This window comes from Anser brachyrhynchus (assembly GCF_964034855.1).
Source record: "Anser brachyrhynchus genome assembly, chromosome: 2".
Taxonomy (NCBI): Eukaryota; Metazoa; Chordata; class Aves; order Anseriformes; family Anatidae; genus Anser; species Anser brachyrhynchus.
Genome location: NC_137695.1, coordinates 56,676,103 through 56,692,598, shown reverse-complemented (window position 1 = coordinate 56,692,598; position 16,496 = coordinate 56,676,103). Strand labels below are relative to the sequence as shown.

At 43.8% G+C, this 16,496-nt stretch overlaps 1 protein-coding gene across 1 annotated transcript; it reads right to left on the bottom strand.

Moving 5' to 3' along the window:
- Positions 1-4,359: 4,359 nt before the first annotated feature.
- On the bottom strand, positions 4,360-15,683 carry PDIA4 (protein disulfide isomerase family A member 4). Its single transcript, XM_080582206.1, has 10 exons — positions 15,404-15,683; positions 11,964-12,141; positions 9,727-9,932; positions 8,902-9,040; positions 8,515-8,720; positions 7,711-7,869; positions 6,463-6,614; positions 5,915-6,071; positions 5,596-5,829; positions 4,360-5,028 (listed from the first exon to the last, which is right to left on the bottom strand). The coding sequence occupies exons 1-10, from the start codon at positions 15,498-15,500 to the stop codon at positions 4,613-4,615; spliced, it is 1,944 nt and encodes a 647-aa protein (XP_080438332.1). The 5' UTR covers positions 15,501-15,683; the 3' UTR covers positions 4,360-4,612.
- Positions 15,684-16,496: the final 813 nt, after the last annotated feature.

The window sequence follows — 16,496 nt, the reverse complement described above, 5'->3', positions numbered from 1 at the left end:
AGCGGTCTCACCCAGCCTCTGCCAAGGACTTGGCCAGACAAGCATTCAGGAGTTCCCCAGAGAGCCATGGTACAAAGACTCAGGTAACCACAGGGTGCAAGACCAGCTGTTCATGGCACAGGAACCTCATTCATGCTGAAGTGACAGCAGTCCATGGCTCCTGGACTCTGGAAGGATGCACAATAGCGTCTAAGGAAGTCAGCTTCAGGGCCAAGGACCTGCCAAAGATGAGCAAGCAACCTTCCACGCTCTGTGGGATTCTGGACAGATTTCAAGTGAGGCTGTGTGCCTAGAAAGCTTTTGCCAGCCCATGGCTTCCTGCAACCTACTACAGGTTCAGGCAGGAAAAGAGGGGAAGCCCTTCTTCCTTGACACCACGGGAACCTGGTCACCGTGGACCATGGTGATTTGTAGTGATTCTTGTGACAATCCACAGTTCAAACCAATGTCCCAGAAACACCTGGTAACAGAGGCAAGGTACTGCATCACTTCAGAGCTTTCAGCTAGTGTTGGTCACAGATCACCACTTTTTTTTTTTTTACCAAAAAGGGAGCTATGCAACTTAAGCAACTTGGCTTTTGCTTGCTTTACTTAACAAATACATGGCTTTGTGTCACTTTTAAGTGGGTTACATACTCGCTTGCTCGGGGCTTGATGTACTTATTACCCCACAGGCTGCAACACTCAGTTCTCTGATCCTTGTGCAGTTCCAATTCAGATCGTAACCAAATGCATTTTGGAGCAGGGGCAGCTTGCAGGGGCTTCTCCTGCCTACCATGAGAGAAAGGACAGAAGTTTGACCACTATAGCAAGTGCTCGTTTCTGAAGTCTTTAACCCCATCATACATTCTTATTCACATTTGAACTTCCGGAAGCCTATTACTTCAACATATGCTGTTACATGAGAACAAATAAACTTTGTGGAATTGTCTGCTCTGTAATGCCTTGCTTGCTACCAAACACATCTTGGACCATCCCCAGACATCACCATAATTAACAGTTTAGAAGAACAAAATTGTTTTGTAGAAGCCAAGCAATAACTTTGATTGCAGAAAGATGGCCTGTTAATCTCTCTCAATCAAAAAAAAAAAAAGCTAGCATCAGGGTCCCAGGACAGCATTTATTTACTATAGCCTTGACTGCCCTAGAAATAGAACAGAAACTCACTCTCAGTGGAGGAGTGGCTGTGCTGGAGGTACTACCACCCCACTCCTCGGCCCTTCAGGGTAAGGGAGTGGCCCTGAAGTCTCAGCTCTGACTACATAAACTATACCACAGTTTACAGATTTTTTTTTTTCCCCTCAAAGCTGTGTGTGAGAACATGATGTGGTAGTAAGTCTTCCCCACTGAGCTACTTGCAATCTATCTGGGAATGGTTACTACTACACAAACCTGTGTTGAAGCCTGAACTGTAAGCTTTCTTCCACTTGGAACTACAACCTGAGATGGTATCATATGCTTGCACAGCTATGGGAAGAGCAAGTGACCTCCTCCCTTGCTTTTCTGCACTGTGTGCATTTTTTCCCCCTTTTGTAAGAGGTGAAACACCGAAACTGAGCAGTAGTACTTAGGTAATACCTTATTAGAGTTTAGGATGAATAGACGCCACTCTTCATGTACCAGAAAGGGAAAAGCATTTAATAGAAAATCCAACAGATGGTATGACTTATCTTCCTTAAAGGCATCAAGCACATTTTTTAAAAAAGTCACCTTTCAGGTAGATAGCTTTATCTAGCTGTGGCCTAATGATGAAACTACCCCAGTGAGACTCCTGGCACAGGGCCAAGTCTCAGAGAAAGTCTGTGGTATGCTGACAGTGCACACAACAGGGGATGGGATACTGAAGCTAAGTTCATTTGCTTTCCAGTATAACTTTGCTCCAAGTTGAGAGACAACAGTATTCTCTTTTCTGCTGGAAAGCAGTCAGGATAAATACAGTTACAGAGCGGAGGTGCCAAGGGGCACAACAGGCAAGGACCGGAGGGAAATACAGCCAAATGACACCAACGTAGAGAGAATGAGGAATTCACCCCTCTTTAATGCTCATAAACCAAACCTATAACCTCATGGTTGTAACTAACTCATGGCAACAGTGCCTGCTCTTGCAGCTCACAGATGCCAAGAAATTAAGTTCGTAATATTACAGCTAGGCTTATTTCTCTCTTACACAGCTCTGACTTGAGCAGTGCCACCCCAAAATAAAACCCAGGCCCTTGAGCACAGCCCTAAGTATCTGCAACCCAGGCTGCCTCCACCTGCAGAGGCAGGGAAGGGAAAGCATGCAGGAGTTCCATGCAAGCACAGCTCTGCCACTCCCAGGGCCTTGCATTGCTGCAAGGCCCCCTGCAAGCTGGAGAGCTTGCTTTCAACCCAGAGTGGCTTCTGCCCACACAGCCTCCTGTGGAAGGCAGATCTCCAGAAGCAGTACAGTACTGGCAGTGATATGAAGTTAGCAGCTGCAAGAAGAGAGGTGGAAAATTCTTACCAACTTTTGACATTTACTGTCCCAAGAATGGAGCCTCAGCCCCAGCTTTAGTCCTCAGCACCAGCAAGGGATTCCCTCCCCCACTACATGTTCTATATTTATCTGTGTCCTCCTGTTGGGTAGGCAACATCTGTTTTGGAATAAATACCTACAAGCCTGCAACTAATCTATCATAAGAGCAAGTGATAAGCAGAAGCAATTTAGTTTCCTGCAGTGTTAAGTGAGGTATCTCAGGGATAGAAACTGAACTGTGTTTGAGAACAGGTTTAAGAAATCTGTGCTTACTTCTTTGAAAAACTGAGCTGATAGCAACTGGCAGAGACAGAACAGAACATTCTACTTGGGTTACATATATAAAGCTGAAAAATCATCTCTAACACATTGATGCTCAGCTAAGTTTGATCTCATGTCCTATTACCTACACAGACATTTATCACAGATTGTGGCCTCCAAAGGCTCTACAGAAAAGCTGTAACCAGCAAATGAAGATAATGCACTTTCTAAGAGTCTTGTAGATGAAGCATTGCCTAAACTTAACATGCATCTGTATATTTAGGGATAGTAGAGGAAAGCCTTTTCTACCGTGGAAAGAGGAGACTGACAATGCCAGGGCATGAAGTAAATGACTACAACTGCTTTAACACAAAGCAGCAATTGAGACATGATCCTGAGTAAATAAATACTCAGCACTTCTCAGCTTCCTCTGATAAACAACAGGAGCTAAATGCAATCTCACACACCCCAGCACTCCATGGAGATTTAACACCATCCCCTTCATTCATAATCTGCTGGTGAGCTTTGTTCAATAGCTTCAGTTTAATTTTTAATGAAGGGAAAGCCTTCATACAGTCTCATACACCTCTGCAAGAATTTAATAGTCACGCTTTGCTCGGAAAGTTGTTAACTGTTGGGGGAAACAGTCCCTTACTGAGGCAGAAGCACACCTCCTTCAACAGGGATGCAAAGTACACTAAGATAAGAGAAGCATTACTTATCCCTTTGAAGGCTTTGGGCATTACCTTAACAACCAAATCCTACACATGGGTTTATTCTTGCTACACAGAAGATGCCATCTCATCAGGAGAAAAAAAGACTGGGTGGTGGTTTTAGATTTCACACCCTCCAAAAGGCTGAAAGCTAATGCAGCATGGAAACACTGAGGGAAGACTGATTATGTTGGTCTCTTGTAAGACTGAAAACAATGCTGCCAGGTCAGGAGCATTACCTGCGAAGTTAAGTTTGCTGCAAAATTGCTCCAGTGACACTCAAGTGGCACATGCTACAGCATCAGAGCTCTGGAAAGAGGCAGGCTGTTCCTGTACTGCTAAGTCCAGTCTTCTCCACAGAAGAATCAGTACCAAACACTATCTTCTCTGAGACAGCAACACACAGATCTGATACCTGAATCCTAGCATTAGCCCCACTAGATGTTACTTCCATCATGCTCCAGTTGCTCCAAAACATACTTGGGAAGACTAAGATATAAACTGGTCAATACGAACGCATATCAAATTTGTCTAAGTCACTTCTCATTATTATAGCATCACCTGCTCTACAGAGGTCCGCAAGTCAAAAGCAGACAGGTCTAGTGCGTATTTGGTTAGCAAGTTACTGGTGTCTTATCTCAATAGCACTGACTAATTCATCCACACTTTAGAAAACACCCTTTCTTACTCTCAGTCAATACAGTAATACAGTCACCTGAGTAAGTACACAGAAATAAAACAAGAGAGCTTGGCTTCCCGCCCCCAAAGTAACCATACCAACAAAGAAGACAAGTATATTTGGTAGAGGAATTTGGTTCTCTCTTTTTGGTAGTATCTTTTAACTTCTAAAAAAACAGTTGCATTGGAATCAAAGAATCAAGCTCAAGATAGTCACAAAAAATAAAGGATGTATTTTTCCTCCAAAGATCAAAACCACAGCTAACGTAAGACATTCATATCATAGAAGTTCAGTGTCCAGAGAAAACTTTCCTGCAATGCAAAAAAAAGATACTGCAATTGCTTTACTGCTCAAGAATTTCCTTGTTCCAACTGCTGAATTCTTCTCTCAGGAAGTTTTGTCGGTAACTTTCTTTAAACTACAAGGTACAAAAAATTCTCTCTTTACCATCCCTCATCTCATCTAAAGCTCTTCTTTTGTTCTGGAGAGTTTTGTCGCATGCTCCTCTATAAATTTGCTCAAATGCTCTAAATCTCTGTCCCCGCCTTCAAATTTAATAGGATTGTTCTTCTTGTCCCTCGGAGCGAAGTAGATAGTAGGGAATCCTTCTACTTTGTAGTGGTCATTTGTCACATCATTGGCAGTAGCATCCATCTTGGCTATGACTAGATTTTTCTCATTCTTGTATTTTTTGCCTAGCTCATTATACACTGGTTCTAGTTTCTTGCAGTGTCCACACCACGGGGCGTAGAACTCTATGAGAACATCATTCTTCGGATCCATTACTATGGTATCAAAAGTTTTACCCACTACCACTTTCACAGGCCCTTTGTTATTTTTTGGCACTGGCTGGGACTTCACAATAGGCTTCAGTTTTCCTAGGAGAAAGGAAAACACACACCATTATTAGCACAGAGTAAAAACAATCCTTATGATCTCCCCTAAGAAAGGGCAGAAGTACATCCTCACACCAAGGAAAAGTGTTGCACCAGTAAATGAGCTTACCTCTACAGGAAACACTGGCTAGGTTGCTGACCATTTTTTTTTTAGTTATGGCAAGCTTGTGAAATATTGGCAACAATGTCTCAATTCTCTAGAAGCTTCCTCCCTCTTTTTCTGGGTATCCGTCCATAATGTATTAGACAGTGATTTATTACACTAGCCATGAATATGAATGATCAACTGGCACTTCAAAGCTACAAGCAGCTTTTAGGCTTACCAAACACTTTCAGTGTTAGAATACAGCTAGATGCCACAGCATAACCTAAACAACAAAGTTAATGAACCAAGGTTAAAAGAAAAGAAAAAGGGCAAGAATCATCCAAAAGTTTTAAGCCACAGAGCACTACAAGGTTGCACGTATGATTTTATTGTAGCCATAATACCAGGGAAAAAGTGACGGAAGTAAAAAAAGCAAATGGCTTTTTTCTTTTTAGGAACTATACCTTTTTTGAATGCCAGCACAAATTGCCTGAGTACATCAGAATCAAACTCCTCTGGCTCCATGGCATATTTCTTGCCACCTTCATCCAGAATGGCAACGTTGACATCCTCTCCACTCTCAAGAAGTCCTAGATCTTTTATTTCGGAAGAATAATCTTCCTCATCAGAAACAGCAAACACATATTCAGGGAAGTCTTTGGCCACTTCCAGAACTTTGCCTCTCCAGTACTGAGTAGCTGAAGAACCAGAATACAGCAGGATTAGTGATTTCTGGTTACATACTGCTTGCTTCCTTCCAAAGCAGAGGGATGGTGAACTTACCAACACGATAGTCAAAACTAAAGTCTACAGTATAATAGACAACCACTAGAGGACGCTTAGTGTATCTTTTAACATCATTGGAAGGCTTGCGATGACCAACTAGAGGCAAAGCATGTTTTAGCACGTGCTCTTTGATCTCTGATCCATCTGTAGAATCCTGCCAAAAAAAAGAAAAACAGGGAAAAGACGTGCAAATAAGTGGCATTTCTGTTACACAGTACTGGAAACTAGTATTTGTGCATGCACAACTAAGGAAGTGGCATGTTATAAACAATGCCCTCACCGTATTCTTCAAATCCTTAAGCACTAACGATAATTTAGTGTTCTACGCCTAACCTGAAAATTGCAGTAGTAAATTATTTGAATGCATAATCTCTGTGTTAATTTCATAAAGCTTTGAAGAACAAACCAGAATAATTTTGGGAGACGAACAGGTTACCTCAAATACCTAATGAACTATTTCCATCAGAAAGATGCCAACTGCTCATACATACAAATAAAGCCATCAATCTCTGAACAAACTTTGTAGCTTTGGACTAACTACTCACTTTAAGATCCAAAACATGCATCTTGGGCTCATGCTTTGACTGAAATTTTTCTGGCTGCATTACAACCAGTTTTCCAGGAGATGCTTTCAATAGTTTTGCAATCTCGTTGCTGAAGGTGTGGTGAAACTTGTAGTCTTCTCTTAAGCCATTAGCTGAAAAAAGGTTGGGGAAAATGAAAAGTCGTCAAGAACTGAACTGACAGCCTTCAACCAAAATCTTAGTACTGTACTGCACAGAAATTCTCTCAGACATGGAGTGGCCCAGAGTCTTAGAGAACAGCACAGGTGGGGAAACATGTGGGTAGCACTATTTGGATGCTGTTCAACCATGCATCTAGAGTATTTACTCTAAATCACAAAGTAAAGTCTTGAACAGCTTCCTGAACATACACAGTGAAGCTGAAGCAGCTATTTGTTTATCAGTCTCCTATTCCTTGGCTTTCCACAAAATAAGAGAAAAGTAGAGCTTTAAAAGAACTCACAAGGTCAACTAGTCAAACCATTTCCTTTGCGGGCAACCTGGGAGACAGTTCTGTATCTTGCCACGCCGTAACAGACAGATCAGCTCTTAATCCAGATATAAACAATGGCAGCCCCAGAAGCAGGCATAGCCACATCATGAGGAATAGCCCTGACTTCTCTCATTGCTTACAGCCACTCTGTTTCTGTTTGAGCCTTTCAGTCCTGTGACACACACGGATTGATTAGAGGGACTGAGCACTTAGAGTGCTTTGCCTCTTACACATGGTAGCAAAAATTGTTAACAGGACTATCAGCGTGTCATGTCAGAGTGGTGGTAAAAATAAGCATTGCCAGGAATGGTCTAGCTAAACTGACCCAGAGATGGATGATGATCCTTCCTCCAAGTCTCTCCACCCCAAATAAACTCTGTAGAGTCCAGCCTCTGGAACTGTCAGATATGAAGCCAGCAAAAGCATATGGCAAAGCTAGCAAGAAGCTGTGATTTGTACCTCAGCTAGGAATTTTCCTTCTTCTCTAGTGCATAGATTTTTAGGGATGCAACATCAATAGATTACCCCCTGCAACTGGCTGATACTTCAGTTACATGATCAAGACCTGGTATGAGCTTTTTTCCTTGAGTAAAAGTGGAAGATCACCCTTTAGTCTCCTTTTCCCCTCTTTAGGTCCCTTACTGAATTCAGAGCAAAAATAAAGGAACTTCTCATGCGTAAAGTCTTGGGCAGAATATCAACAACCTGGTCTTCTAATATTTAAAAACATTCCTTACCTGCTTCCTGATAGAGCTGATAGGCTTTGTCAGTCTCTCCACTAAAGATACCAATAATGATGACATCATCCCCATCCTTCAGAAATTCCTGTACCTGCTTGGTAGCCTGGATCTGTTTAGATGGAGGACCAGCCTGTTCAATCATGTAGTCAACAATACCTGTGAGACAAACCCACCACAAGAAATTGCTTAGAACATTTACTAAACTGAAAGGTTCAGGCATTTTCTCTACAGCATCATTTAATACCACATTTCCCATTGACACCCTTCTTTCTGTGCAGCCCTTCCACAATAACCAAAAGACCACATCAACAGGACTGCAGTCATGGTCTTCAAAGGCTTCAGTTGTGGATAGTCTCTTTTAGGCTGGTTTCAGGACTTCCATGGATATCAGATGACCTTACCTGTAATTCATCTTTTTGAAATTTTAGATCCTTCATAGTCTTGTGACCCTGCTATGAGACATGATTCCACTTGGATATTCCTAATTCTTCCCTCAATATTACAACCCAGTACCGAGCACTTCACCAGCCCTTACAGAGCAGTGCAACTAATGGCTGCTCATTTACTCATACTGCCAGCTTGTACATTTAAGTTACTTTATATTAAAAGGAGCTTACAGTACCACCATAAGATGATACAAAGATAAGACTACTTTATACTGCTGGCTTATGTAGATATGACTGCATCTTTTTTCAGGTTCCTCTAACTACTGTTGCTAGGATGTGAACAAGTTTGCAAGCTCTGTGCTTGACTATAAATGTATTGATGTAGCAGTAAAGAAAATAAAAGAAATCACAATACCATATTTTTCTCGTGGACCATTGTAGTCATAAGGTTTGCCTTTGCGGAATATTTTCAGAGTTGGGTAGCCACTAACATCAAACTTCTTTGCAAGGTCAGTTTCAGCGGTGGCATCGACTTTAGCTAGGGGAATTGGAGGTGTGCGCTTGCTGAGCTCCTGAGCAGCCTTCTCATATTCTGGAGCAAGCCTTTTGCAATGTCCGCACCTAAGGACGGAGAAGGGTAAAGGGCAATTTTTACAATGCACAGTTCTGCTAGGTACCTTCAACCCTGCAGGGAAAGAGCTGCAAGCCTCTTTAGAAGAGGCATAATGACTGAAAACATCTTCACCAAGCACGTTCAGGCCAGCTGTGCTAGTAAAGCAGAGGTGACTACCTTCTTGCTTACCATGGAGCATAGAATTCCACCAGAATTATGTCAGCACCATTCACAACATCATCAAAATTATCTTGGGTCAATACCAGTGTAGCTTCTGGTGGAGGGGTCCAATTAGGGTCAGAAACCTCCTTGACTTTGGCTACAATTTCTGAAAGATAGTTCAATAGCCCAGTTAAAGTTTGCACTATCATATCTGTAGTATATCAAATGCAAGAGTCAATATCAAGATATCAGAGCGGCAAGCATGGTCTTGGAACAAACAGTCAAGTTTTTATACTGGTTTACACTACATCACTTTTTTTTTTTTTTAAATCAAGCTCCTTTATAGTCTACTTTACTGCTGGTATTGCCAAGGTCTTTAATATTCTCTTCACCTACTGAGCATCTTAATTATGCAGAACACAGTCTATACTTTACAGCAAGTTATTACGTGAATTCCATTCAAAGCAGACAGAAAAGGTAGTTTTTCCTTCTGACTGGAGTGAAGATAGACACATTCATTAAGTGAGAACCATAGGGTTTTATACACAATGTCAATTTACAAACCTGATGTTTCTTACTGGCTGATCTCTCATCAAGCACAACAATACCTCCTATTCTAATCAAGCCATAATTTTAAAAACCTTTCCTCACTAAGAGCACTACACACTACCTGCAGAATTACCTTCTAGTACACAGAATTTAGAAGACTGGATAAAATTTCAGCCTTCATAATACTGTTCCTCTTAACACAATGGAACTTGAGATCAAAGTCCTTGATAATACACGGTCTGAGTAGCAAAGCCATATAATTCCTTGCTTTGTCATGAAGAACTGCAAAGGACTGGTGCTTACCATCTTCTGTTCGAGAACCATCATAGTCAACAGGCTGGCCTTTTTTCAGGATTTTAATGGTTGGGTAGCCACTGACATCAAAACGACTTGCTAGTGAAGTCGCTGCAGTAGCATCAATTTTGGCAACTGGAATAGGAGGGTCATTTTCTTTCAGAGTTTTGGCTATCTTCTCATATTCAGGAGCAAACTGCTTGCAGTGCCCACACCTGTAAAAGACACAAGTAGACAGATAAATGCAGGACAGACATGGAGACGTATTTTACTACCCCACATTTCCAGGAGGCCTTCTACCAGATGTTCACAGCATCAACTTAAAAAGTATTTGTCATGCTGTATTTTCAGACTCATGGGGGGTGGTAGTGGTGGTGAGAGGGCAAGAGATGCTATAGCTAGTTCGCTCAAATCACAACCTTTCTTCTTTTTCCACCCCCACCCCTATTCAAAAGATACCGTATTTCCATATATGCTTCTTAAAGCCTCTGCAAGAAAATTTGATGACTGCTTCTACAAAGTTGCAAACCTTGTACTGTGCTTCTCCTCCCTGCCCCCAGATAACATCTCACTCAGACTTCAGCTTCTCCCTAATTTGGGTTCATCTTCTCTATATGGTACCCTAAAAATCAAACTGAAGAGAAAAATGAACCAGAAGTTATCCACTCACATATCACAGCACCTGTTCTCTCTGATCATGCCAAAACTCTGGGAAGAGCACAACTTACTGCTGCAAAAAATGGCACAGCAGAGGATACCAGCATATGAAAAGCTGAATACAGCTTGACAAACTGAAGACAGAACAGGAAAAAAAAAAAAAAGTAGCATGTAACAGACAGCCTGTATTCCTTAGCCTCTCAACTGGCAGGAAAGGGTGCAGGAAAAAAAGTGTCTAGTCTGTGGTGACTACACATCCTTCTACTTGGTTATATTAAGCTTCACGTTCACTTTTCAAGCTGGCAAACTACAGTTGCCAAAAAGGAATAGGCTTCTGTGTGATGAGACTGGTATTAGATAAAACACAACTTTACCTCAAGCAAGATCATACTCTCCCCCCCTCCCATTCAAAGACTAGAAAAAGTCCTGGACATCAGGAAGAGGTTCTTCACCAAGTAGGGTTGTTATGCACTGGAACAGGCTCCCCAGGGATGCAGTCACTGCACCAAGCCTGTTGTAGTTTAAGAAGCATTTGGACTTAGTCATATGGTTTGAATTTTAGGGTAGACCTTTGTGGTGCCAAGAGTTGGACTTGATGATCCTTATGGGTCCCTTCCAACTCAGGATATTCTATGATTCTATGAAAAAGGACAAATGGGTAAGTCAAATGACTTATCCATTATATCACTAAGCCACAAAGGAAGAGAGTTTCTGGCTGCAGCACTAACGCATCAGCTTGACTGCAAATATTCTACTCTTATTTTTCCCATTAATGATCCTCATTATTTTTGTCCATAAGAATGCAAAAAAAGATACATTCTGGTTTAAGTTCTCTGTCTCAGTTGTACACAGGTAAATCCATGGTAGCTCCTGAGTGTACTGATGTAACTCAGTGTACACCAGCAGAATTTTTATCATGTATGTGGCACTGTTTAAACTAGAAGTATGAAGGAACTATATCCTTACTCAACACCACATCCTTCTGGCAAGGACAGAGACTGGAACTTCAAAAGGAAAACCTTCTAGCTAGGGAAGCCTCCTCCACATCTAGAAGTACACTGGTTCTAGATAGGCCAACATGCCAAGACAGCGTGCTGCCAGGTCATACTGCACAACTTTTCTGGGGCTCACTGGGACCATCTCTGCTCCCTGACAAGCACAGAGCAGAGACAGACCCAGGGCAGTGCTTCCCTTGGCACAGGAACCCTCAGTATGACCTAAATATGTGGTGACAGAAAACAGCATGCTCTTTCCTATGTTACAGGAGCAGGGAAAGGGACACCTCCAGAACCATCTCCAGCCCTGGACAACTGCACAGTCCAGCACTACTGCTCCATAGCCTTTGAAACCACCTATGTTTTTAAACCAGTCATGATACAGACATCTGCTTTTAGAATCACAGCTTACTAACATGAGGAAACAGTATCAACAACTCCTCACTCCCTAAAACTGTTCAGATAGATACCTGGTAAAGAGTAGCCCAAAAACAACAGCCCAAGCTCACCTTTTAGGATTGCATACTGCCAAAAAAGCCCCCAGCACCCATCCCATCCTGCTGCCTAAGGAGGTGCTGCAGACTGTGAACCCACCATGGTGCGTAGAACTCCAGCAGCACAGTGTCCTTGTCTGCAGTAAAGGTGTCAAAGTTTGCATCATTCAAGATCAACACACCGTTCTCTTCTTTAACTTCAGAATCATCATCGTCATCATCTTCCTCTTCGTCGTCGTCATCATCATCATCATCATCAACTTCTTTTGTAAGTGATTCTGGAAAAGTAGAATTAAAAAAAATGCAATATAGACTAGATTGTGTCAAGCTTAATGTTTAAATAACTCTACCAGGTTAAAGATGGATTAGATGTATCCTGTAGTTAAAGAAGTACCAGGTTAGTTCCTGTTCCACATCCAGTGACAGCTGCCCAAGCTTGGGAATTTTTGTTTCCATCCCCAACTGCTCAAGCCCAGCCCTGCCACCCCAACCTATCTTCCTTTCAGTTACAGAGATGTTTCAATTTATTAAAGAGGCTTTCTACATGCAAAAGCATCACTCTGCTTGTAGGCTCAGAATCAGCACCAGGCTGTGGAGCAAGTGTAAAAACAAACTGACTGTCACAGAATACACCCCTGCAAACCCATCCCCAGGCATGTGATAGAGACAAGACGTCCTTCTGGAACAAATGGAGTGAGGCCCCCCACCCAGGGGGCCCTTTGGTTTAAGGAGTCCAAAACCACTGGTCTAGAACAGGCCTTTGGAGAAGACAGATTTGCTCAATTTGAGAAGTGGGACTTGAACATGAAATCTGATGCCAAGACACTTCAACCGGTTCAGTCTGCCTTAGAATTTGAGATGGTGTCTTTAACATTTGATCATTCACAAAGACATGAATGATCGTTTTAAAGACGTTGTTAAAACTGCTATAATTCTAGGCAAACAAACCTTACTGAATGTTTTTATAAGAATTTCAGTCACAGAACAAACGATGACAATACCTCATCCCTAATGTAAAACATACATCAATGTAACTAAGGTCCTTTTAGCCACGTGGAGTTCCATGGTTAAAAAAGCAGGAAGAAAATTAAAGTTTTCAAAATTATATATTCTCTATCTAAGTTTAGCTAGCTTTCGACTAAGTTGACATGCAGGACTGCAGTAGGCAGCAGATAACGCACACATAGTCTATGTGTCCAGGACAAGAATTCTGAAAATACTCTTGATTTTGCCTGGAATTTGAAGTCAAGAATTATAAATGTAATATTCAGCGGCCAGGTACAAACAGGAAAGAGTGGAAGAAAACCCAACTTATTTTCAGGCCAACAGCAAACCACAGCAACGTTCTCATCATGGACATTATACCACTAAACACCAATAAGCATTTTTCTATCAAAAGATACTAAAAAATAAGTGCATATGCTATCTGCACAAACATATTTTCTAGGGGAGTGTATATTTTAGTTAGAACCCAATTTTATACAATGCCAAAATACTGAAGTCTCTGACGCGGTCAGAGATCACAGGAGATCATTTATCACACAATGGAAGTCACCTGAATTAAGTTTCTTAACAACTACTACTGTTTCCCTCTCATCTAAGCATCAGCTAAAAGCACTATTTACAACTGGACAATGCCTTCGGTGTTGCTGCCTCGGAACACTTGCAGTGGAAGGGCTGAGCTTCCAAACACACTGCAAGAGAATTCCAAGGGCATTCATTTATTTACATTTGGGAATGCCACTGTGAGAAAGCTAGCTTTCAGGGGTGTTCAGCAGCCAAAACTTCTGCTGACATCAGTGCTCAGTAGATTCGAGGGCTGTATTTTACTGCAGGGTGTTTCAGGTTGGTCTATGCCTGAATTCCCTGGGAGCTGTGCAATATCTGTTGCTTTTCCAAGCAAAGCACATCAGATTTGACTTTTTACCATGGAAGGAACTTGAGCAAAACTCATTAGTCAATTCTGCTCATGCGGCTTTGAAACTGACCAGACTGCAACTCTTGTTTCTGCTCACAAGGTTAGCTTCCATCTGGTACGAAAAAGACCTCTGCAGTAACAGCAGCATAAGGTCAGAGTCTGGAAAGGAGAGAACCAAGCATCACGCGTAGAGATTCTGCTTAAGTTAAAAACACTAAACCACTGGATTTCACGTGTATCACTGAAGTAATTTTGTATCTTCCACTGGAAGCAGTCGCATAGCCTGCCAACACAAAGCTTTGACATTGATGTATGGTCATTACACACATCCACTTCTTCCTCCCCAGAGGTGGAGGCATGATAGAGGCATGTAACAGCAGGACTCTAGCCCTTCCAAAATTGCTTAAGGAGAATATACGTTTCTGTAATGACCACGAACTCATCCTCTGGAGTCTATAGCTTCATTGGCGCTTAGGATTACTTTAGCTACCTCTAACATCTCCACCAGCATTGGGTCCAAAGGACCCGCTTTAAGGATCTGAGCAGGTAAGGGGGCAGTGAGGCTTTTGTCATTAAGGAACTTTATTTTGAATCGATGATTTACATTTTCAAGAGAACAGACACAGGATGAGTGTAACTGTGACATCTGATACAGTAGAAGTAACAAGTTAGTATTTGTATAATACAGCTCAAGAAAATAAAACACCTGCACTTTCTTTCTTAAAGCTACTTGCAAAGAAGGTGAACAAGGCAATGAAGAGACAGCTCTGCTATAACTTGTCCTCAAGCAGAATACAGACCGTTTCATAGCACAAATTTCAACACATTATTACTTAAGTCAACTAATAGAGATGACGCTTACTTTAAAACTCTAGGTACGTGATACTAACTGGCACGCCTTTTTTGGGATGATGGGCTACTCTACCTGAAACTGATTGATGCAGTGGCTTTACTGAACTCTCAACCCTTAGTGGAAACCTGGCCTGGTAAGTTTTCCTTGAGTAAGATGATTTCCGTGTGAAAAAGCTGGACCCAAACACGAACACCTTTTGGATTCTCTCTGAAAGCTTCCTTTGGGAAGGGCACTGTAGAGCCTGTTTCCAGGCTGCATCCAGCCAGATGACCTCCATCTCCAGAAACACAGAGGCCAAGACCTGTAATCCATTCCCAGGTCACTCAAAAGCCTTATTTATGAAAGCAGCTTTCCTCCACCTTTTCCGTATCGGATTCTCTACGTGGACCCTTCCTTGTAGCCATGCAAGGGGCGTAACAGCCACGGCGTGCCCATCACAACAACTTCAGGGCTTTGTCACAGGGCTGCACGGTTACAACCAGCCGATTTAATTAGCAGAGATGGAACAAGCGCACAGAAGAGGCGACGCCCCAGGACAATGGGAGGAAAGGCCGAAAAGCGCCCTCAGAACAAACTGGGGAAACGGGGACGCTCCGAAGGGCTGCAAGCGCGCCCCTTGACGCCACGAGGCGGCACACGACCTGGCAACGTAGCACCGTCCACCGCGGCTAATTACAGGCTTTTAATTACGCGGTTAGGCAACCTGCCCCCCCCCCCCCCCCGGCCCGAAGCGGGGCTCCCCACGGCTCCCGCCCCGCCCCGCGCTCACCTTCGTCCTCCTCGGCCGCCGCGCCGCGCGCCAGCACGGCCAGCGCCAGCGCCACCCCCAGCAGCAGCAGCAGCGCCCGCACCCCGCGACGCCTCATCCCGCCGGTACTGCTACTGCTGCTGCTGCTGCTACTGCTCCTACTGCCGCCGCCGCCCTGCCGCGCTCCCTGATTGGCTGCTGCCGCCGCCCGGCCCGGCTCCGCTGCGGCGGGGCGAGGAGCGCGCGGGGCCGTCGGCGCGCAGCTGCACGCCCTGCTCTGAGCTGCCGCGCGCCCATTGGCTGCCCGCCGGCCGCCAACCGCCGGCCGCCACGAGCATGGGGCGCAGCCGCGGTGCGGGCGCGAGGGTGGTGCCGGGGAGGGAGGGGGACGGGGCTTCCCCTCCCGCCCGCCGGGGGTAGCGTAACGTTGGCGCTCAGGATTGGCGGGTGCTGCCGGGGGGCGGGCGCAAGGGCGGTGGCGGCGGCCTGTCAGGGCGAGCCGCGTGCGCGGGTGGGCGTGGCCCTCCGTGAGGGGGCCGTGCGATGGCGGTGGTGCGGGGCCGACACGGGCGGGGGGCGGGTCCCGGTGGTTGTGTGGTGGACGTCGGAGGTCACAGAACGTCACACAAAAAATCCTGCTTTTTTATTTTTTTCAAATTAAATGCGTATTGCTACAGCCGAGTGGGACCTTCTATGAGACCTGCTCAGAAAAGCTGTCTTGATCCTGCCTGATTTGGGAATAAATATTAAAATAAACAGAGTTTGTTCCGATGATGTGTTTTGTTAACATAGACACACAGTAATGTGGTGGTGGTACATAGCCGGGTTGGATAGTGACCCAAATGTGAAAAATTAAGTGTATAGGAGGTTGATATTCACAGGGTGTTTGGTTAATATGACCATTGATTTGAATGTAGTGCTGGTGTGTGAAATATTTCCTGCCTTCCTCATCTGAGTTCGCAAGAGAGAGATTTACAGGGTGTTTGGTTGACATGACTATTGATTTGTGGCCACAAAATGGATCACAGGAAGTTCCTCACCAACATGCAAAAGAACTTCTTCGCGGTGATGGTGACAGAGCTCTGGAACAGGCTGCCCAGGGAGGTTGTGGAGT